At 50.3% G+C, this 15,945-nt stretch overlaps 1 protein-coding gene across 5 annotated transcripts in view; it reads left to right on the forward strand.

Annotated features, from left to right (window-relative positions):
• Positions 1–15,766, forward strand: part of ASCC1 (activating signal cointegrator 1 complex subunit 1) — a 40,736-nt gene extending 24,970 nt beyond the window's left edge. For 2 of the 5 annotated variants that reach the window (XM_035896669.1, XM_009641178.2), the window contains exon 10: positions 12,750–12,866. In XM_035896669.1, coding sequence (XP_035752562.1) covers positions 12,750–12,866 — 117 coding nt within the window. Of the gene's footprint in view, positions 1–4,432; positions 4,618–12,749; positions 13,091–14,109; positions 14,360–15,596 lie in introns of those variants that run through there. The other 3 variants (XR_004842335.1, XR_004842334.1, XM_035896668.1) reach the window with 3 other exon arrangements.
• Positions 15,767–15,945: the final 179 nt, after the last annotated feature.

The following is a 15,945-nucleotide window of genomic DNA, read 5'->3' on the forward strand; positions in this document are numbered from 1 at the left end:
CCACCGCCCTGCCACAGAGGCGGCTGGGGCACCTGCCTGCGTCTCCGGAGACGAGGCTTGGCTGCCTCCGGGCTTTTATTTATTTCGCTTAGTCTGTGGTGAATAAATAAAAATGCAAAGAATTGCGAAGACCACCTGGCCAAAATTTTCTATTATACTTTTAAAGGAAAGAAAGGCTTACAGTAGGGAGAGAACCACCTGGACTCTCACTGGGTTAAAATGAAATGATTTTTGACTTGAGGTCTGAGGAGTAAAAGGGTGATCTGTGCCACAGTCAAACAAGAGGGAAGCAAATTTTGAGGACAGAAAAAAAATGAACCCCGCTGCTTGGCACAGATCTGTGCATTAACAGCTTACAAGATTAAATATTGAGGGAACAGCTACTGAGGTACAACGGCGGAAAGCTGCACATCTTATGTCTTAGGGTATTAGGGGAGACTAAGCTGGGATGCAAGAGTGGGAACTGGATCAGTGGAAGCACTGACACATGCTGCCGTGCCCTGGCCCAGCAGCGGGAGCAGAGCGTCCAGGCTGCAGAACTGCTCTGGGAGGGCTTCTAGGTCGGACAAGGTGTAACGCGATGCGGGTCCTTCTCTTTTGAAGCCTGCATACAGGCTATTAAATTATGGAACCGTATCTGCTTTCCACTTGGAGCAGGCGGAAAGTGCATTTACCAACTGATACACCGGGGCTAGCGGAGAACTGATCATAGCAAACAAATCTGGTAGCGTTCCCTGTTATCATTTTTATCTTGCTGGGTGAGAATAGCGCGGTGGCTGTGGGGTGCAGCCGTTCCGTTTAAGGAATTAGATGCAGTGCCTGTATAGAGAGATACAATGAAAAAGAGAAATCTTGTCCTGGATAAGCCCCAAACCCACCGAGTGCTAAACAAATTAATATCTGCCCCTGTGTAGAGCCACCGTTACCAACTCCGCTGCAGATGAGGAGTGCTTCTCGTGTTCTGCGCCATCGGTACCCAGGCCTTTTCTGTGTAACTTTTGTTAGTGAATTTAATGAGACAGAGTCTTTTCCACGTGTATTTTTAAGCTGAGGTGAAATCAAAGAATCCACATTAGGTGAGTTCGAGACTGCCCGGTGTTCGGAAGGGGTAAGAACATCTTGTTATCCTCAGTGAGGTGATAAAAGTATATATCCAAAGTAGGACTGGCAACTGGAACAGGTACCTAACGGGAGGTGGCTGCTTGGAAAGTTTAGAGTTAAAAAATACCAAACAAAAATCCACCGGGGTGAGAACAGACTGAATAAGAGATTGTGGTGCAACATCACTGTACCAGAAGTAAGCCAGCGCTTTCCTCACCTTGATTTTACAGAAGAATGAAAAGCAGAAATGAAAGGCTGTGATGCCACTTTGCAGAGGAGAGGATTTTTGCCTTCAGTTCTGATCCTGCCATTGTCGAGGGATACCGAAATGATCACGGGGCCTCAGCAGTGCACAATTAGAGCAACAGTGGGATGGGAGGATGTGACACTTGAGCAGATGAGACTGGAGATCGAAGTTTGTATGATCTTGGGGAAAAAAGAGATTAAATTGGGGTTCCCATGAAAATGCTTTCCTATGAATTATATTCTTCAGGAAAAAAAAAAAGCCTTGTTCACATTATTTACATCCGGTGAAGTGGGAATCTGAAGTGGCATTTGAAAAAGCAGACTAGACAATAGAGGGAAAACATCTTTGTTGGAGCGTTTGGGCCTTGGAGCAGAGCGACGGGGCGACGTTGGAGGTACCGAGAGAAGCCTGAGATGCCGCACTGAGGAGAACGCAGTGTGGGAAGCGCAGGAGGTTTGTGCTAACTTCCCTGCATGTGACACGAGATCAGAGATCTGTTTGGTGACCTTACTGTAAACTTGAGAAGCCTCTTTTTTTTCTTTTCTTTTTTTTTTTTTTTTTTTTTTTTTTGCTGAGCACCTCTTTGACTTAATTTTAGCAGGAACCATGAGTGCTGCAAGAGGGAGGATTTGCTGAGAGGGTTATAAAGTTCCTGAATCCCCTCGCCCCTTCCGGGCAGGGCTGCCCACCGTGTGCCATAGGAGAGCAAAGCGGTGTGCTGCTCTGTGCCCCCCGGCACCGCCGCAGTCCCCTCCAGCCCAGCAGCTCAGCCCTCCTGGAGGTGCTGTGGGTGCCTCTGTCTCCCACCCAGTGGGCATCCCGCCTCCTCATTTCCTCAAGACCGCTGTTCTGCCACCAGCCATTCGAGACAGCATCACCTCTTTGATCTTAAGAGGACAACTTTTCTCAGTGGAGCTGGCAGGGGTTGAATTAAAGCGGCGCCTTAATAGAAGACAGAGACCCAGCACATTAAGTGCAAAAAAAAAAAAAAAAAGAACACATTGATTAGCAAAAGTCGGCAGATCATCCCAAAGATGCCGTGACCATTCTGCTGGATAGTTTCACGGGTCTATCTGAATTAATTTACTGGCTCCGTAGCTGGGCTTCTCTTAGTGGTTTGGTGAGCGTGGCGAGTAGGTCACATTGATGGGAGCTCCTTGTCCTGGTATTCCCGGATGTGTCTCAAGTTGGCATCTCTTCAGCAAAGCTGGATCCCAGCTCTTAAAAACTGTTGGTGCTTTGGCTCTAATAGGCTGTGCTAGGAGCCACAGGGATGAGGCTTCTTTGGAGAAACACAGTGCTTGATTATTAATTTCCTTAAACAAGGAAATCCCTCGTGTTTGAGGCATAGCAGGGTCTGGGAAGTTAGCAGAGCCTTTAACATGCTGGAGGTTTTTTAATTCTTGTCTGAAAGATGTGCAAAAATCCAGTAACCTCCAAATGTCCCACTTGTATTTGTTTCTTAGTTTGCAGAATGCCTTTCACCATAGCAACTAGGGTTTGATTTCCTCAGGCGCATGAATTTTCATGGATTTGTGGCAAGGGGGGGAAAACGCACCCAAAATCCTGAGCTAGAGCAAAGGTATGGCAGTGGCAGGAGTATCTCTAGATTTGACTTGTGAAGGAGGGGGGGCCCTGGGGGGAGAGGATCTCAGCTGAACAAAGACCTGCATCTGGCCCCAAATAGCTTTACTTGCAAGAGATCAGGCCTGACAGATTAATTTAGACTATTGCTGAATGTCACCCTCCCCACTGCTGCATCACCCTCTGGCAGCTGAGGTGGCTTTGCTCCAGTTTTACAAAGCACTGAGGTTTTGCGTGGCAGCAGTCAGAGGAGAAGGATCGGCTGCTTCCACATTCTCAGAGCTCGGCTGGAAACCCCGTACCCTTCCCACCCGTGGAGGTCAGGAGGGTGTTATGGACGGTATGGAGTACATTCCTCTTAGTTCTGCAGATGAAACCCAGCTGGGGAGAGGCAGGAAAATTGCACACATTAGTAAGAGGGAACAGAGCTCCAAACGATCTTGAGAAATCAGGGAGAAACAAATGGGCGGCTGTGAACAAGGGCAGGTCCCAGGAGGGAGCGGTGGCATCGGTGCAGGATGGAGAACTGCCTCCCTCCCGGCTCCACGGACCGGGGTTTGGGTTACAGGGGACTGCTCCGGAGCACAAGCCAGCTGAGCGGGTCTGTGGAAATAAAAGAGCAAGGCAAATGTCTGTAAAGTAAACGTCTGACTGTGCTTAGCACTCAGCCCCCAGCTGAAGTAGTTGTCCTGTTTTGGGCACCATGGGTGGGTGCAAAGAGCCCAGAAGGCAACAATAAGATAATCAGAGGCTAGAAAATGCCTGTGAGCTGAGACTAAAAGACTCAGAGTTGTTTTGAGGCTAATAAAGGTAAGGAGGAGGACAACATATAGCAAAAACTTGAAGCATGTGAAAACTTTTCCAGTAGTGGATACTCTGTCCTCCACGCTCCGATAGTAGGGCGAGAAATAACGGGCTTACATCGCAGCGAGAGGTTCAAAGCAAGCATTAGGAAGATCTTTGTAATGGGAAGGATAATGAAGCACTGTCCTAAAGGAGCAGGAGAAAGGGGGGTCTGGGTTCTTTGGAGGGAGCAGGGATGCGAGTCCAGGATCTGCCAGCAATGAGCTCCTCCTGTCTTGGGGAAGGAGGGGATGGTGGAGCCGATGACCTTCTTTTGGTCCTTTCTTCAGCCTGTTGCTTTATGATTACTGCGTGAAATACATGCAAACCACCCATGAGATGGCATTCGTGAACGTACCAAAAGCTTCTTGGCATTTATGTGGCATTTACTTTGGCTCAGTAAAATAAAAATATAAAAAAGAAACCTCCCATCATATACACCTAGGATCTTTCTCCCCAAATTCAGTTTGTGCTCCTTGGTCTTAGATTGGTGGTGCTTTTTCCAGATAGAGATGGTTATATCATTATTGCTTTCCGAGGGGCGGCACTGGTGATTGAATCAGAAGGGCTTTTCCTGTGTCACGAGGAGATACCTCCAACTTGCATCCCGAGTTGGGCTCATGCTAACCCATGATGCTCACTTGTTTGTAATTTCAGGTCGTGGTGGTTCATGGCAAAGCTTGCGGATATAAATGACTCGAGTAGTAGCAAGCTGAAAACGAACGATAAAGGAGGTAGTGCTTTGCTTATGATACAGATCAGCTGCGCTCCCAGAAGATAGGCCGCTGGGACTTTTATGGCCAGATTTTCTCCCTCCCAAAGTCGGCATGCTTTATTCTTCCTCGGGGTAATGAGGTGAAAGGGACTCTGCTGCCGCCTTTTAAAACCCGCCAGAGGTTGAAAGAAAATGAGAGGGGAAGGGCTGTTCCTTGCGTGATCTGGGTGGAAGGACTCGATGCTATATCGGTGATGGAGAGACACTCCAGAGCCAGCTGCGCGCTTGCAGAACAAAACAAACCATCCGCATGCGCCCGCCGAGCCTTGCGGCTGATGCTTGGGGGCCATGGCGCAGGCAGCGTGCTCGTGGTGACGGCCCGGGTGACGACTGCCTTCCCTTCCTAGCCCTCGCTTCCACCCTCGCCTGGCGACTCTGCACCACGTCTTAATCCTGTAATGCCTCTGAGGTAATGGAAGGCGTTGGATGCCTGGCCAGCGGTCCTTTTAAAAGCCATGAAAAGGAAGCAGCCGCTAATTTGGAGAGGAGGTGGGGAACGCCGGGAAGAGCCGCCTCTCTGGATGAGTGCCTGCCTACCTGCTTTTCTTACACTCCTCGTGCATTATTGCTGGCCAGCTTCCAAACACAATTAAACCTCTGACAGATAATCATTGGCGGAGTGGTGTCCAGCGTGAATAATACAAGAATCAGATATTTCTTTTTTTGGCACCAAACTGTTTCAGAAAACATATTTTGAAAGTTGAGAATGGAAGAAAAAAACAAAAATCTATTAATTGGAACAAATTCCCCAGATCTTGACACATTGCCCAGTTGTGTCTCATCTTCTGGGAGCTGCCAGGGGATGTGATTTGGGGTTTGTCTGTCGTAATTTGGGGGAGCTGAGGTTGCAAATGGAAAGGGTTTTTGTGCGTTTCACAGGACGAGGAAGAAGGAGCTCTGCCAGCACGTGCTGCAGCCTGGGAACTGGGGCAGCCTGTGCCCTTCTGTGGTGTGGAGGTAACAGCCGTCTGTAGACCACTGGGGCTGTCAACAGGGAGGTGTTGGGAGCATAAATCCACAAAGCCAAAACAGGGCACAGGCAGGCTGGCCCTTGAGGGTTCCTCTTTTACCAACAGCTTCTCATTGCTGAACAGTGTTCATGAGTCTGCTGAGGAGTGGCAGAGGAGCTGCTCAGACCTGAGAGGTCCTGCCAGGTCTGTGTGGGTCGCAGGAGTGGGGTGCGTTAAGGTGGGATCCCAAAAGCAGGATTGGAGGCTGTGGTCTGTGCAGCAAAGGAGATGAATCAGAAGAGCTTTGATGGACAAAGTTTGTTGGAGTTCAGTGGATTCTCCTTAGAGTCCGTTGGTGTTTCTGAGTGTTACTTTCACATTTATAATATTTTTAAAAAAAATTTTTCATCTGTCCATGTTTTTTGCTATCAGGAACTTTTCCTCTATTGGTCCTTTTTGCTTAAGGCTGGTACTAGCTCTGTAACGCAGCAGTTTGCCAAGGACTCGGCGCCTTCCCTGCTATAGCTGGCATGGGTACCACAGTTGTGCTTTAGCCAGATGATTTGGAAGAGCGATTGTTCTCTGCTCTTCTGCAGTGTTTTCCGTCCCAAGCTGTGGATGCGATATAGAGGCGTTAATTCAAATATATCATCCCTTATGAGATGGAAAAATAGCCTGATGTTTATTTGGGCAAGTCACAGCCCGTAAGTCTGATCCTGTCTGGGTCCCTCCCCTCCCTTGCAGTGTAAGATAGCGCAAGAAGGGTTTGGGGCGTTGGGGTCATGTTCTGCTGTGAGTACCGCCGGGAATATCCAGGGAAGGGTGTGGAGAGTCTGAAAACAAACAGGTTTCATTGCTTTGTGTTGGAGCATCTCTTCAGAAAAGCTGCTTAATTTTTCTCCATGCTTGTCAGCGAGCGGCTGGGATTTTGTTTGCTTCTTCCCTTCCCCGGAGGGGATAACAGCACCGTAGCATGCTGATTTCCCATGGAAAGCAACCTCCTGTCCCTCACGGCTTTCCGAGTTCGTGCCTTCATTCACCGCTGCTCCAGATCAGGACACGCTGGGGGTAGCGGCTGCTGCTGGGCGAGCTGGTGACTGTTGTCACTGTGTGCAGAGCAGATGAAGCTGTAAAGCCTGCGGCTCCTCTGAAGCTTGACTTTAATCTCCTGGTTTGAGCTCTCTCCGCGCTGCTGTCTGCTGCTGGACCCCAGTTCCCGGCATCATCTTGCATGGCCACAGCACTGGGTTGCCTATCAAAAGCGATCCTCCTGCACGCATTCTCCCATGGAGGCAGAGGCAAGTGGTGCTCAGCCTGTCCGCATGCCTTCCTGCGAGGGATCTTCTGGTGGATAAACACCTTCAACCCAGGTGAAAGAGAGGAGAAGGGATTGCTGGCGTCCCGTCCTCAGCATGGACTCTGCTGCAGGAATGACAGTGAGCTCATCCGCAGCCGTAGGTTCCTGGAGCTGCGAGCTTCTTTCTTTCCCGCGTCTCCGAAGTTGCTAATTTCTGTGCTTGTTCCAGATACGGAAAACGGGACCCCCCCCAGCTCCCTGCCGAGGGCAGCTGGGTTTCTTAGGCTGATTGGTCACAGGCTAATGACATTACATGCCTCCGTTCGCCCGCAGCGCTGATTCACCGGGGACAGTTTTGTACTGTTAATCTATAATACCCCTACCCTAAGGCACTGCTTTCTGTGGCTGGAGTTCACAACAGAGCAAGCTCCCCCCGCGCTCCCCCCAGGCTGGGGGGGGTATATCTATATATGTGTGTGTGTGCGCATGCATTTTATCCTGTGATAATGCTGCTCTTTGGTGGTAGTTTCTAATTGCAAGGCATTGCAGTGAATTGTTGTTCCCTTGGCATTTCTGAGTACTGAGGCTCTCGGCAGAGCTGCTTGGACTTTTTATTAATTCAGGATGGGTCCTTTTCGGCTGACTACCGTAAACGACGTAAGGCTTTAAAAACTGATCAATAATCCTGATGGTAGCAGCAAAATCCAGGCCAAGTGGCGTGAGTGCAAGCCAGAGATTACGTGAAGGAAGTTTTAAATACCTCTTACTCCCTTCCCTTGTCTGGACTTATTTTGTCCTCCTGCTGCCCAATGCCTCTCCAGGCGAATCCATTAATATTTCTCATGCTTGTTGAGCCCGTGACAGATGATTTAAAAGCACCAGTTTGTGTTGGCATCTCCGCTCTTCATAACCGGAGCTGAAACGCGCCGCTGCTGTCCTTACGTGGATTAGCGCCGTGATTTATTACTGTTGTTTCCAGGTTTGAACACAAAGGTGCCGTCTCATTCTGGGAGGGTTGTCTGCGGGAAGCGAGCCCCCGAGGATGGCTGCTTGACAAATACCCGCGCTCGGGAGCACAACATCATTTAGACGCACGTTTATAAACTGCTTCATGGAGGAATCGTCCTCTTTTGCATTTGTTTCTACGGTGCTTCGGTAAAACCTGCTTTACAGGCTTGGGCAAAAGGGGGAAAAATGCAGAGAAGAGGCATCCTGGGTTTGGTCTGTTGCTCTGCCTTTAAAAAGGGAAGTTGTTGTGGTTGGGGGGCTGAAGTTTGTACTAGCATTTTTGGCTCAGGTTCGCAAGGAGCAAGCGGTTTGATGTGTGACTCTTTCTTTCCCAAAACAAGTCTTCAGCCTCTGTCTTCCTTCAGAAAATGATCATTGCACCCCAAGGGAGACCTGCTGTGTAATTTGTGGGTAATAGAGGGGAACGGACCTCGGAGGAAGAAGGAATGCCAACATCTGAACAAAATTGTCTTAAATGAGAGAAATTGGGGTGTTAGAAATGACAGGCATGCTGCTGGCTTTTCCTGGCTCAGAATAAGTGACTCTGGGGGAGAAAAGCTTGGTTTCTGGGAGCTACCACAGGGCTGCCTGCCTTTCATCATTACCTGCACGGTTGTGTCCTGAGACCCGGCCCCCAAAATGGAGAGGGAGAAGGAGGAGCACTTGCCCACGTGGGCCTAGGGTAGTTTGCAGGCTGACATGTGAAATACGGGTTATCCATGGGCCAGTACGCTGCCTCCCTCGGGGGCTCATGGCTTTCAGGGAAGGGGGCATGACTGCAGTCCCTGCCATCCCCTGCAGGTCCTGGGATGCTGCTCCCGGGAGGATGCTGTGTCCTTCTAGGCACCGTTGCTGAGCCATCTCTGAGCCTTTGACTGTGGTTTGAAAGGCAGGACACGTCTCTGGCACGTTTGCTTAAGAGGTGCTGGGTCTGGGGTTAAAAGTTAACAATGCTCTTTCCTTATTTGGTTCTAATTTAATTTGGGAAGGCAGCAGGGAGACAGAGGGCACTTAGTCTGGTAAGTGCTGTTCCCTTGATGGGAGTTAGTAGCTTGCACGGTGTGCGTGGTGTTGACTTCATAAGCTGACCTTTACCTCCATCGGGTTCATTTTCATTTACAATATTTTTAAAAATCCCAACCCCCAACCTCTTATTTATTCTTTAGGCAGCGAGGACATAAATCCTTCGGCGTGTTTGGATTTATAGAATTACTGCGCTTTTGCTGAGCCTCACGTCCCACTCCAATCAAATGACACGGCTTTCAGTAACTGTGCGGGTGATTGCGTTTTTCCTCCCCCCCACCTCCCTCCTAGCCTCTCCTGATCCACGCCTCCTCCTGCTCCCTGCAGCCTTTCTGGGGAAAGGTGGGCCCTTGGCACCCATGGGAAGGGACAGGAGGGGGACTAGGCATGTCTTAGGGTTCTCAGCATTTGGCCGTGAAGCGTAACAACGTCCAGGTATCTTCTTTCCTGGCCCAGAATAAAAAATGCTGAAATGCTTTTATAGGAGGCATCTCATCAGCTGTGCTACAGGCCTCCTCCGAAACCGGAGCATTTCCGTGGTGGCTGGGGAGAGGGGGGAGATATAAATATCTTTCTCAGCTCTGCTTGGCTTCTCCCCAAGATAAATAGAAGTGAAAGTCAAAAGTAGAGGCTTGGCCTTCTGAAATCTCTTCCCAAGCTCCCGGGGACCTGAGCATAGGACTCTTTCATGGTAGGAAGCCAGCTCCCGGTGTTTCAGGGGTCTTGGAGGATGACGTTTGAGGGGTCTTCCTCCCCACTGCCCGAGGCAGATCTTGGCCCTACGGTGGCTCAGCTGTGATCCCCACGCCTGGCATCCGGTGGCTTCTGTCGTGGGAAGCCTGAGGGAGCAAAGGAGCATCAGTGAGAAGACAGCTTGAAACGAGAGCAGAAAAAAATGTCTGTGGTTGTCCTCTAAATCTTGTAGCATGTTTACTCTCAGAAAGTACAGCTGCATTACCAAAAATCAATAGTTCTGGCAGTGTTCTCCCTGGGAAACACACACGCACTCGGACACATGGGAGGTGGTAGGTCTTAAAAAAGCCAAGGGAATACAAAGTGCTTTGGTACAAGGGTTTTGCTTCATTTTTAGCAGTGTACAAATGGGAGGGCCCTTGACCTGGGCCCTGTCTTCTGGGACTTTCTGATTGTCTTTCTGGTCCGATGTGCCTGAGGCTGTGCGAGGCTGGGGCAGGCTTTGTCGCTTTAACTAATTTTCTCTTTGAAGTACATGTGTTTTGTAAGAAAAACAGGTTGTGGTGTGCAGAGGTAATATAAACAAGTATTTGAAAGACTCTTCCTTTGGCTGTTTCGTGTAAAGGTTTGACTTCCAGGGCTGCTGATGGGACTGGCACATCCCAGCGTTTCATTTGTTTTCTTCATGTTTGTGGAGACTTCATTCTACAGAAATAAATGCATCTCATCCCCATTCTCTTTTAAAAAAATCCTTTTCAAATCCTAGTATCTCCTTGCTTGCCAGCACACCTACCACTCCCTCCATTAGGAATGGAGAGAAGTTATTTCTGTTTTTCCTGGGTGGAGCGTGCTTTCTGAAGGAAAGGGGTGTCGATATGAATGACCAATTTTGACAGAGACGGGTGTTAAGGTGAGTGGGCACACTGGAAATCATCCTCCCTTCTCAGATCAGCCAAAAGAAAAAGAGAAAGGAGACCAGCCCCTTTTTACTACCATCTCTTATTAATGAGACATTTTATCCTAAGTCCTCTAACATGAACTACGCAGGCTTTTGGGAACATAATTAATCTTTAATTATATAAATCTTTAATTGTATAAAATGGAGTTTGTATGGCTGTAGTCATTTCTCTTCTCTCTTTTCCTCCTCTCCTTCTCTGAGATGCTGCCTTAGCACAACTCCTTTGCAGCAGGGTGCCCAGCTTTAGGGCAGTGGCTGCACGGAGCCACGGATGCAGCATCCCTTGAGGCCGGGCTGCTCTGGTGGGGCCTCTTGCTGGGATGGGGACCTGCATGACCCCCATGGCGAGTCGCCTGGCTCCTGCTGAGTACATGTTCAGAAGAACTGGCAGCAAGTTGTGGCTTAATATGAGCCTGAGCGATTAGCAGCGAATTACTTTGGGCCCTGTCGCAAAGTAAGTCCTTGCGCCGGGGTCTTAAGGGACAAGCATCACCCCAAAGGCAGGATGAGCTGCAGGGAGGTGCAGGTGAGCCGGAGGCTGCCCACCGCCTCTCCTAGGCAGGCACACTGTGACTAAATGGTCTGGCGCAGAGAAACCCAGTTCTTCACGGTGTTTGTGCTAACCCAGCTGCTTTTTGCAGAAGCAGCTTGAGGGTCGACTGCCCGTGCTGCCACGCAGGCAGGTCTGGGGAGGAGGAGGTGGTCCCTGGCAGGTGGGCTGCTGGCAGCAAGAGCTCCGCAGCACGTCTGACTGCAGCTGCAGCCGTTTCAAACTGAAGCAGGGGCTTAGCAATCGCTGAGAGCTGGCTCGGCACACATAAATACCCCTTCTCTTCAGAGATGCTGTTCTGACTGTCGTGTGTTGACGGGGAATTGCTGGCCTCAGCCAGATCCTGAGTGGAGAGTTGTCGGGGTGAGCTGGCAGCCTGGAGCAGGGGCTGGATTCACCACGGTGCCTGGCATCTGGTCTGCAGCCCAGGTACCTGGGCTGTGCTCCCCGGCCCAAGCCCTGCTTGCTCTGCCGCAAAGATGGGCAGGGAATCACTTTCCCTTAAGGCACTTTTCCTTTGTGGAGGAGTGACAGCAAAACCAGGAATTGTCCTGAAAGCAACCTGGCTGGTCCCCTTGCAAAAAGGGCTGTTTGCAAAGTAGAATACCCTTGGGAGAACCAACAAAAGCGCAGTCCTGCCCAAATCAGTGCCAGGCAGAGCCAAATGCCTTTTTGAAGGAGGTGAAGTACAGCCTTTCAGATGCTAACCAGGTGTTTGGGGGTTTGATCATTCACTGTATGGAGGAACTGGTGCACCTTTGGCTGTAGGAGGGTGTGTTGTAATTAACGCGTCCCGTTAATGTTGGTAATGTGCCCTCTGTAATGGTGGAAGGGCTGTGCAACTGTCTTGAGCCAACACCTGCAGGGACAGATAGAAAATTCAATAGCAGACAGATGGAAAGGACATTTTGGAGATCTCCACGCTGGGGAGATGCCACTGCTCAAGCCCTCAGTTGCTCACAGTGCTCACGTTAAGGGGAGTTTGGAAATTAGCATCTCCACTGAAGAGCTTTTCCTAAGGCACGACTGATGTTTCCAGGTAGAGCAATTTCCTGCGTCTTAATGGAAGGGGAGGAGCACTTTACCCTTGGACACGATGCCTTGCTAGCAATCGCACTGAACTTCCCCCTAAGAAAGTCTGATGCTATTTTTTTGGTCTGCTTCATAGATTGGATTAATCAGCAGACACGCCCTCCGGGTCCCGGAGTTGGCTTGCTTTCATTAATTTGCACTCAAATCTTTGCCGAACAAAGACGGATTTGTTGAACAAAGCCGGGTCAGTGCTGGGATGAAGAGCCGTGCGCCTCCAGCCTGCTAGTTTGAATTAGGACTGAGCCGTAACTGTAAGTCGTACGTCCTGGCCTCAATCCTTGCTCCCGCGGAGCCTGCGACCTCAAGAGCCACCCCAAGGTGGTGGCCTTCGGGGCCGTGAAGAGCCTCCCCAGGCTCCCTAAATGAGCCACGGTGGGAAAGCAAGGCAGAGAAGGTTTGAGCAACTGCTGCTGTAGATAGCGAGAGGTGTTCATTTCATACTGCTTGCTTTTAAGGCTAAGTGCAGTCTCCAGGGGGGAAAACAATTTAAAGAATAGTTTTATTAAAGGCAAAACAAGTCTATGAGTAGAGGCTTTTTGCAGGGCTGGCTCTTGCGAGAGATCCACGGACCAGCTGCATGCTGCATTTCTCTAGGTGCCCCTCAAATGGTTTTTCTCTTCTCTTTCAGCTCTTCGAGAACTTCTACTTCGGAGAGGTGCAGCTGGACTCGGTGCGTCTTTCCCAGAGGTTCTCCTCGGACGCCTCTGGCTACTACGCGACATCTGGGCAGCTGACCTTCTCCTGAAGCAGCACCGCAGCTGCCGCAGCGGCTCCGCTCGTCGGTGAAATGTGTTTTTATAGAATGTGAATTTTGGACAGGAACCCGGGAGCTCCAGGCAGGGATGCCTCATGACTCCTCGAAAGCACATTGCAGCTGGGAACCGTGGCATTTCCCACAGCTTTTCCTACGCGTATTGCCTGCCCTTCCTTCGGGGGGAACCAGAGTCCTTGGGCCTCCTTTCCCTATTGGTAACCAAAAATGTCGCAAAGTTGCCTGTTTGATATCTGTCGCCTGTTTGTTTTCCAAGCAAACAACTAGAAAAAGGGGTGCAGGTGGCTTTTGAGGAATCACCGATGTTGAAGCATGGCTTTATTTCAGAAGAAGGAAGGTTATTCTTAAAAAAAAGTATTTAAAATCCAAGAGAGCTCCCCGGAGCACGATTTAACGATATTGAGGTCAGGCATTGCTTGGATCTCCAGCAGCATGCCTGTGTGATGTAGATCTCCAAATAAATTAATTCCCTTCAAAAGCAAGGTGTTTATCTCCTGTTGCATTGATAGTTTCTGTAATTAAACTTCCAGCACACAACTATGTTAATAAGAAAGCGTTTACGGTAAGAGCCTTTTCTGATGACCCTTTCGGAGCGCGTCAAAACACATGTGCCTCGTAGGTGGCTTCTCCATTGAAAGAAGAGCAAAGCTCTTTGATACCATTGTGAATCCTTCAGAGATCTGAAGACGACTGGTTTTTTCTTGTAAATCTCCCCGTTCGGTAAGAACAGCAACACAGGCTTTCAACTCACTCAAGGATGAACGCTTTGAAAAATGGAAGATGCTGGAGTTCAGTTGTTTTGCAACAAACTGGCGGTGGCGGCAGCTGCTACTGCCCGTTCCTAGTTTCTGCCATGAACGTGGAATTGCTCTGTCGCCGAGGCAGAGAGCATGTTTGCTGGGGACAGGGCTGCTCCGGCAGCACCCGCTGGCACTAGCGATCCTTTTAAGAGGTTTTCATCCCGTTTCCTCCCTCCCGGAGCGAGCTGGCTGCATGGCCGTGCCTGACTGCATGCACAAAGAGCAGTGGGAGGTGGTCAGGATTCGGGGTGGCTTTCCTTTTTTCCCTGAATGTGTTGCCGGTTGTATTTCCAAGACCAAATTGCCCATCTCTGCTTGCAAGCCCGCCTGCTAGGAAATCAAATCATCTGTGGTTTTGCTGGTTGCCCTTTACCCTTGGGTCTGTGCTTGTACCCAATTACAGCTCTTCCTTGCAGCCGAACGCCTTTGTGCTCTCCGAGCGGAGGAGGAAGGGCCGCCTTCGAAACCGTTCACTCGGCGAGCAGAGCACCGGCGCGCTCGCTGGCAGCCCGGTGCGGGGAGGTGCGGAGAGCACTTAGCACCAGTTGCTGTCATCTTTCCACCAGCCTGAAGAGGTACTTGCCGAATCTCATCAGCCGCCCGAAGGACAGACCTGGGAGCTGCAAGCACAGCCGCCAGCCGCGCCGCCGGCCGCAGGAATCACAGAATCACAGAATCGTAAGGGTTGGAAGGGACCTCAGGAGATCATCTAGTCCAACCCCCCTGCTAAAGCAGGCTCACCTAGAGCATGCGACACAGGACTTCATCCAGGCGGGCTTTGAATATCTCCAGAGAAGGAGACTCCACAACCTCCCTGGGCAGCCTGTTCCAGTGCTCTGCCGCCCTCAGAGTGAAGAAGTTCTTCCTCATACTCAACTGAAACCTCTTATGTTTCAGTTTGCACCCATTGCCCCTAGTCCTGTCGCTGGACACCACTGCGGGCAGATGCACCTCGGAAAGCTTCTGCCTGCTGGGTTTTTAACAACTCTCACCAGGAAGCCGGGCGCTACGGGATGTGGGGTGCTGTTTGCACCTTAATTTTCCTTAGCAGGGCATTGGCAACATTTCTGTCACACTTGCTTTCCTCCCTTGTCACCTAATACTGGCGATTCCGCTTCCTCCTTCTCCGCTGAGGTGGACTTACAGTCTTCCCACCCCCCTGACGTAGGAGGAGCGAACAGCATGGAGGCAAACAGGGCTTTTCTACAAAGATGAGGATACTCCTCCGCTTCCCGCTAACGTAGCCATGTTTTTATGACAATTAGTTCTGCCACCGCTTGGAAGTTGGTTGAATTTTGGCGGTAAGCGGCTTACCCCCGCTGCTTTAGCCTGGCACGGCTAAATTCATTTCACACCTCCGTCCCCGGATAGAATTAAGGGTTCTGGTTTGTTCCTCTCATCCGCGGAGTTGCAGGTTAGGCTGTGATCCAGCAAACCGTCGTGCTTGTGCTTAAATTTACACCTCGCTTGATCCTCTTGTGTAACGTTAAGCACGCACGTGAGTGTGGTGGAGTGGCAGCTCCCCTTTGCCGGGAGCGCTTTTGAAACAAAAATGCTTATTATATAAATGAGAGGGGCGGCGTTGGGCGTTGTATCCCCTTACCCTTACGCAAGGGAGCTACTCGCCTAAATAAAACACACCTACTGCTTTTCGGGGGGTCGGGGCCAGAAGAAAATGTGCCACGGATGGATTCCCCAAGGGGTTTCCCCTTTTCTGTCACAATTCATAGATATAATTAGAACGGTTTCATACTGAGCACGATAAAACTGTGGTTTACGCGTGGCCCTGCAGCGTTGAATTAAAATCCCGTTAAACCAGGCAGCGTTTGCGAGAGACAACCTAACTTTGCCTAAAACTTGTTAAAAACCCAAACCTGCGGCTCTGCTTCTTTCCCCCGTCCAGGTTACGTCGCAGACTGGCCGCCCCGCTTGCAGATCCCCGCCTCCGTATGGCGCAGAGGAGGAAGAAAGTTGTTTTACACCCTGGTTTGGCTCGGCATCAAGCCTCGCTGGAGCCCAGATCGGGAGCGCGGCTCCACCGTTAACCGTCAAGTTGAAAAGACCGTCGTTTTTTTTTCTTCGACCCAACGCCTGGAAGTCGTATTTCCAATTGCGGCGGCCTCGCTTTAGGGTGAGCATTGCTGCTTCAGGGACAACAACTCCTTTCCTTGCAGGGAAAATAAAAGCTCTCTGTGTGTGGCTGGGAGCTCCCCGGCTGCAGCTGCGAAGGAGCAGCGGGGGCGCGGGGCTCC

Source organism: Egretta garzetta, unplaced genomic scaffold, assembly GCF_000687185.1.
Source record: "Egretta garzetta isolate BGI_Z169 unplaced genomic scaffold, ASM68718v1 scaffold536, whole genome shotgun sequence".
In the NCBI taxonomy this organism is placed as follows: domain Eukaryota; kingdom Metazoa; phylum Chordata; class Aves; order Pelecaniformes; family Ardeidae; genus Egretta; species Egretta garzetta.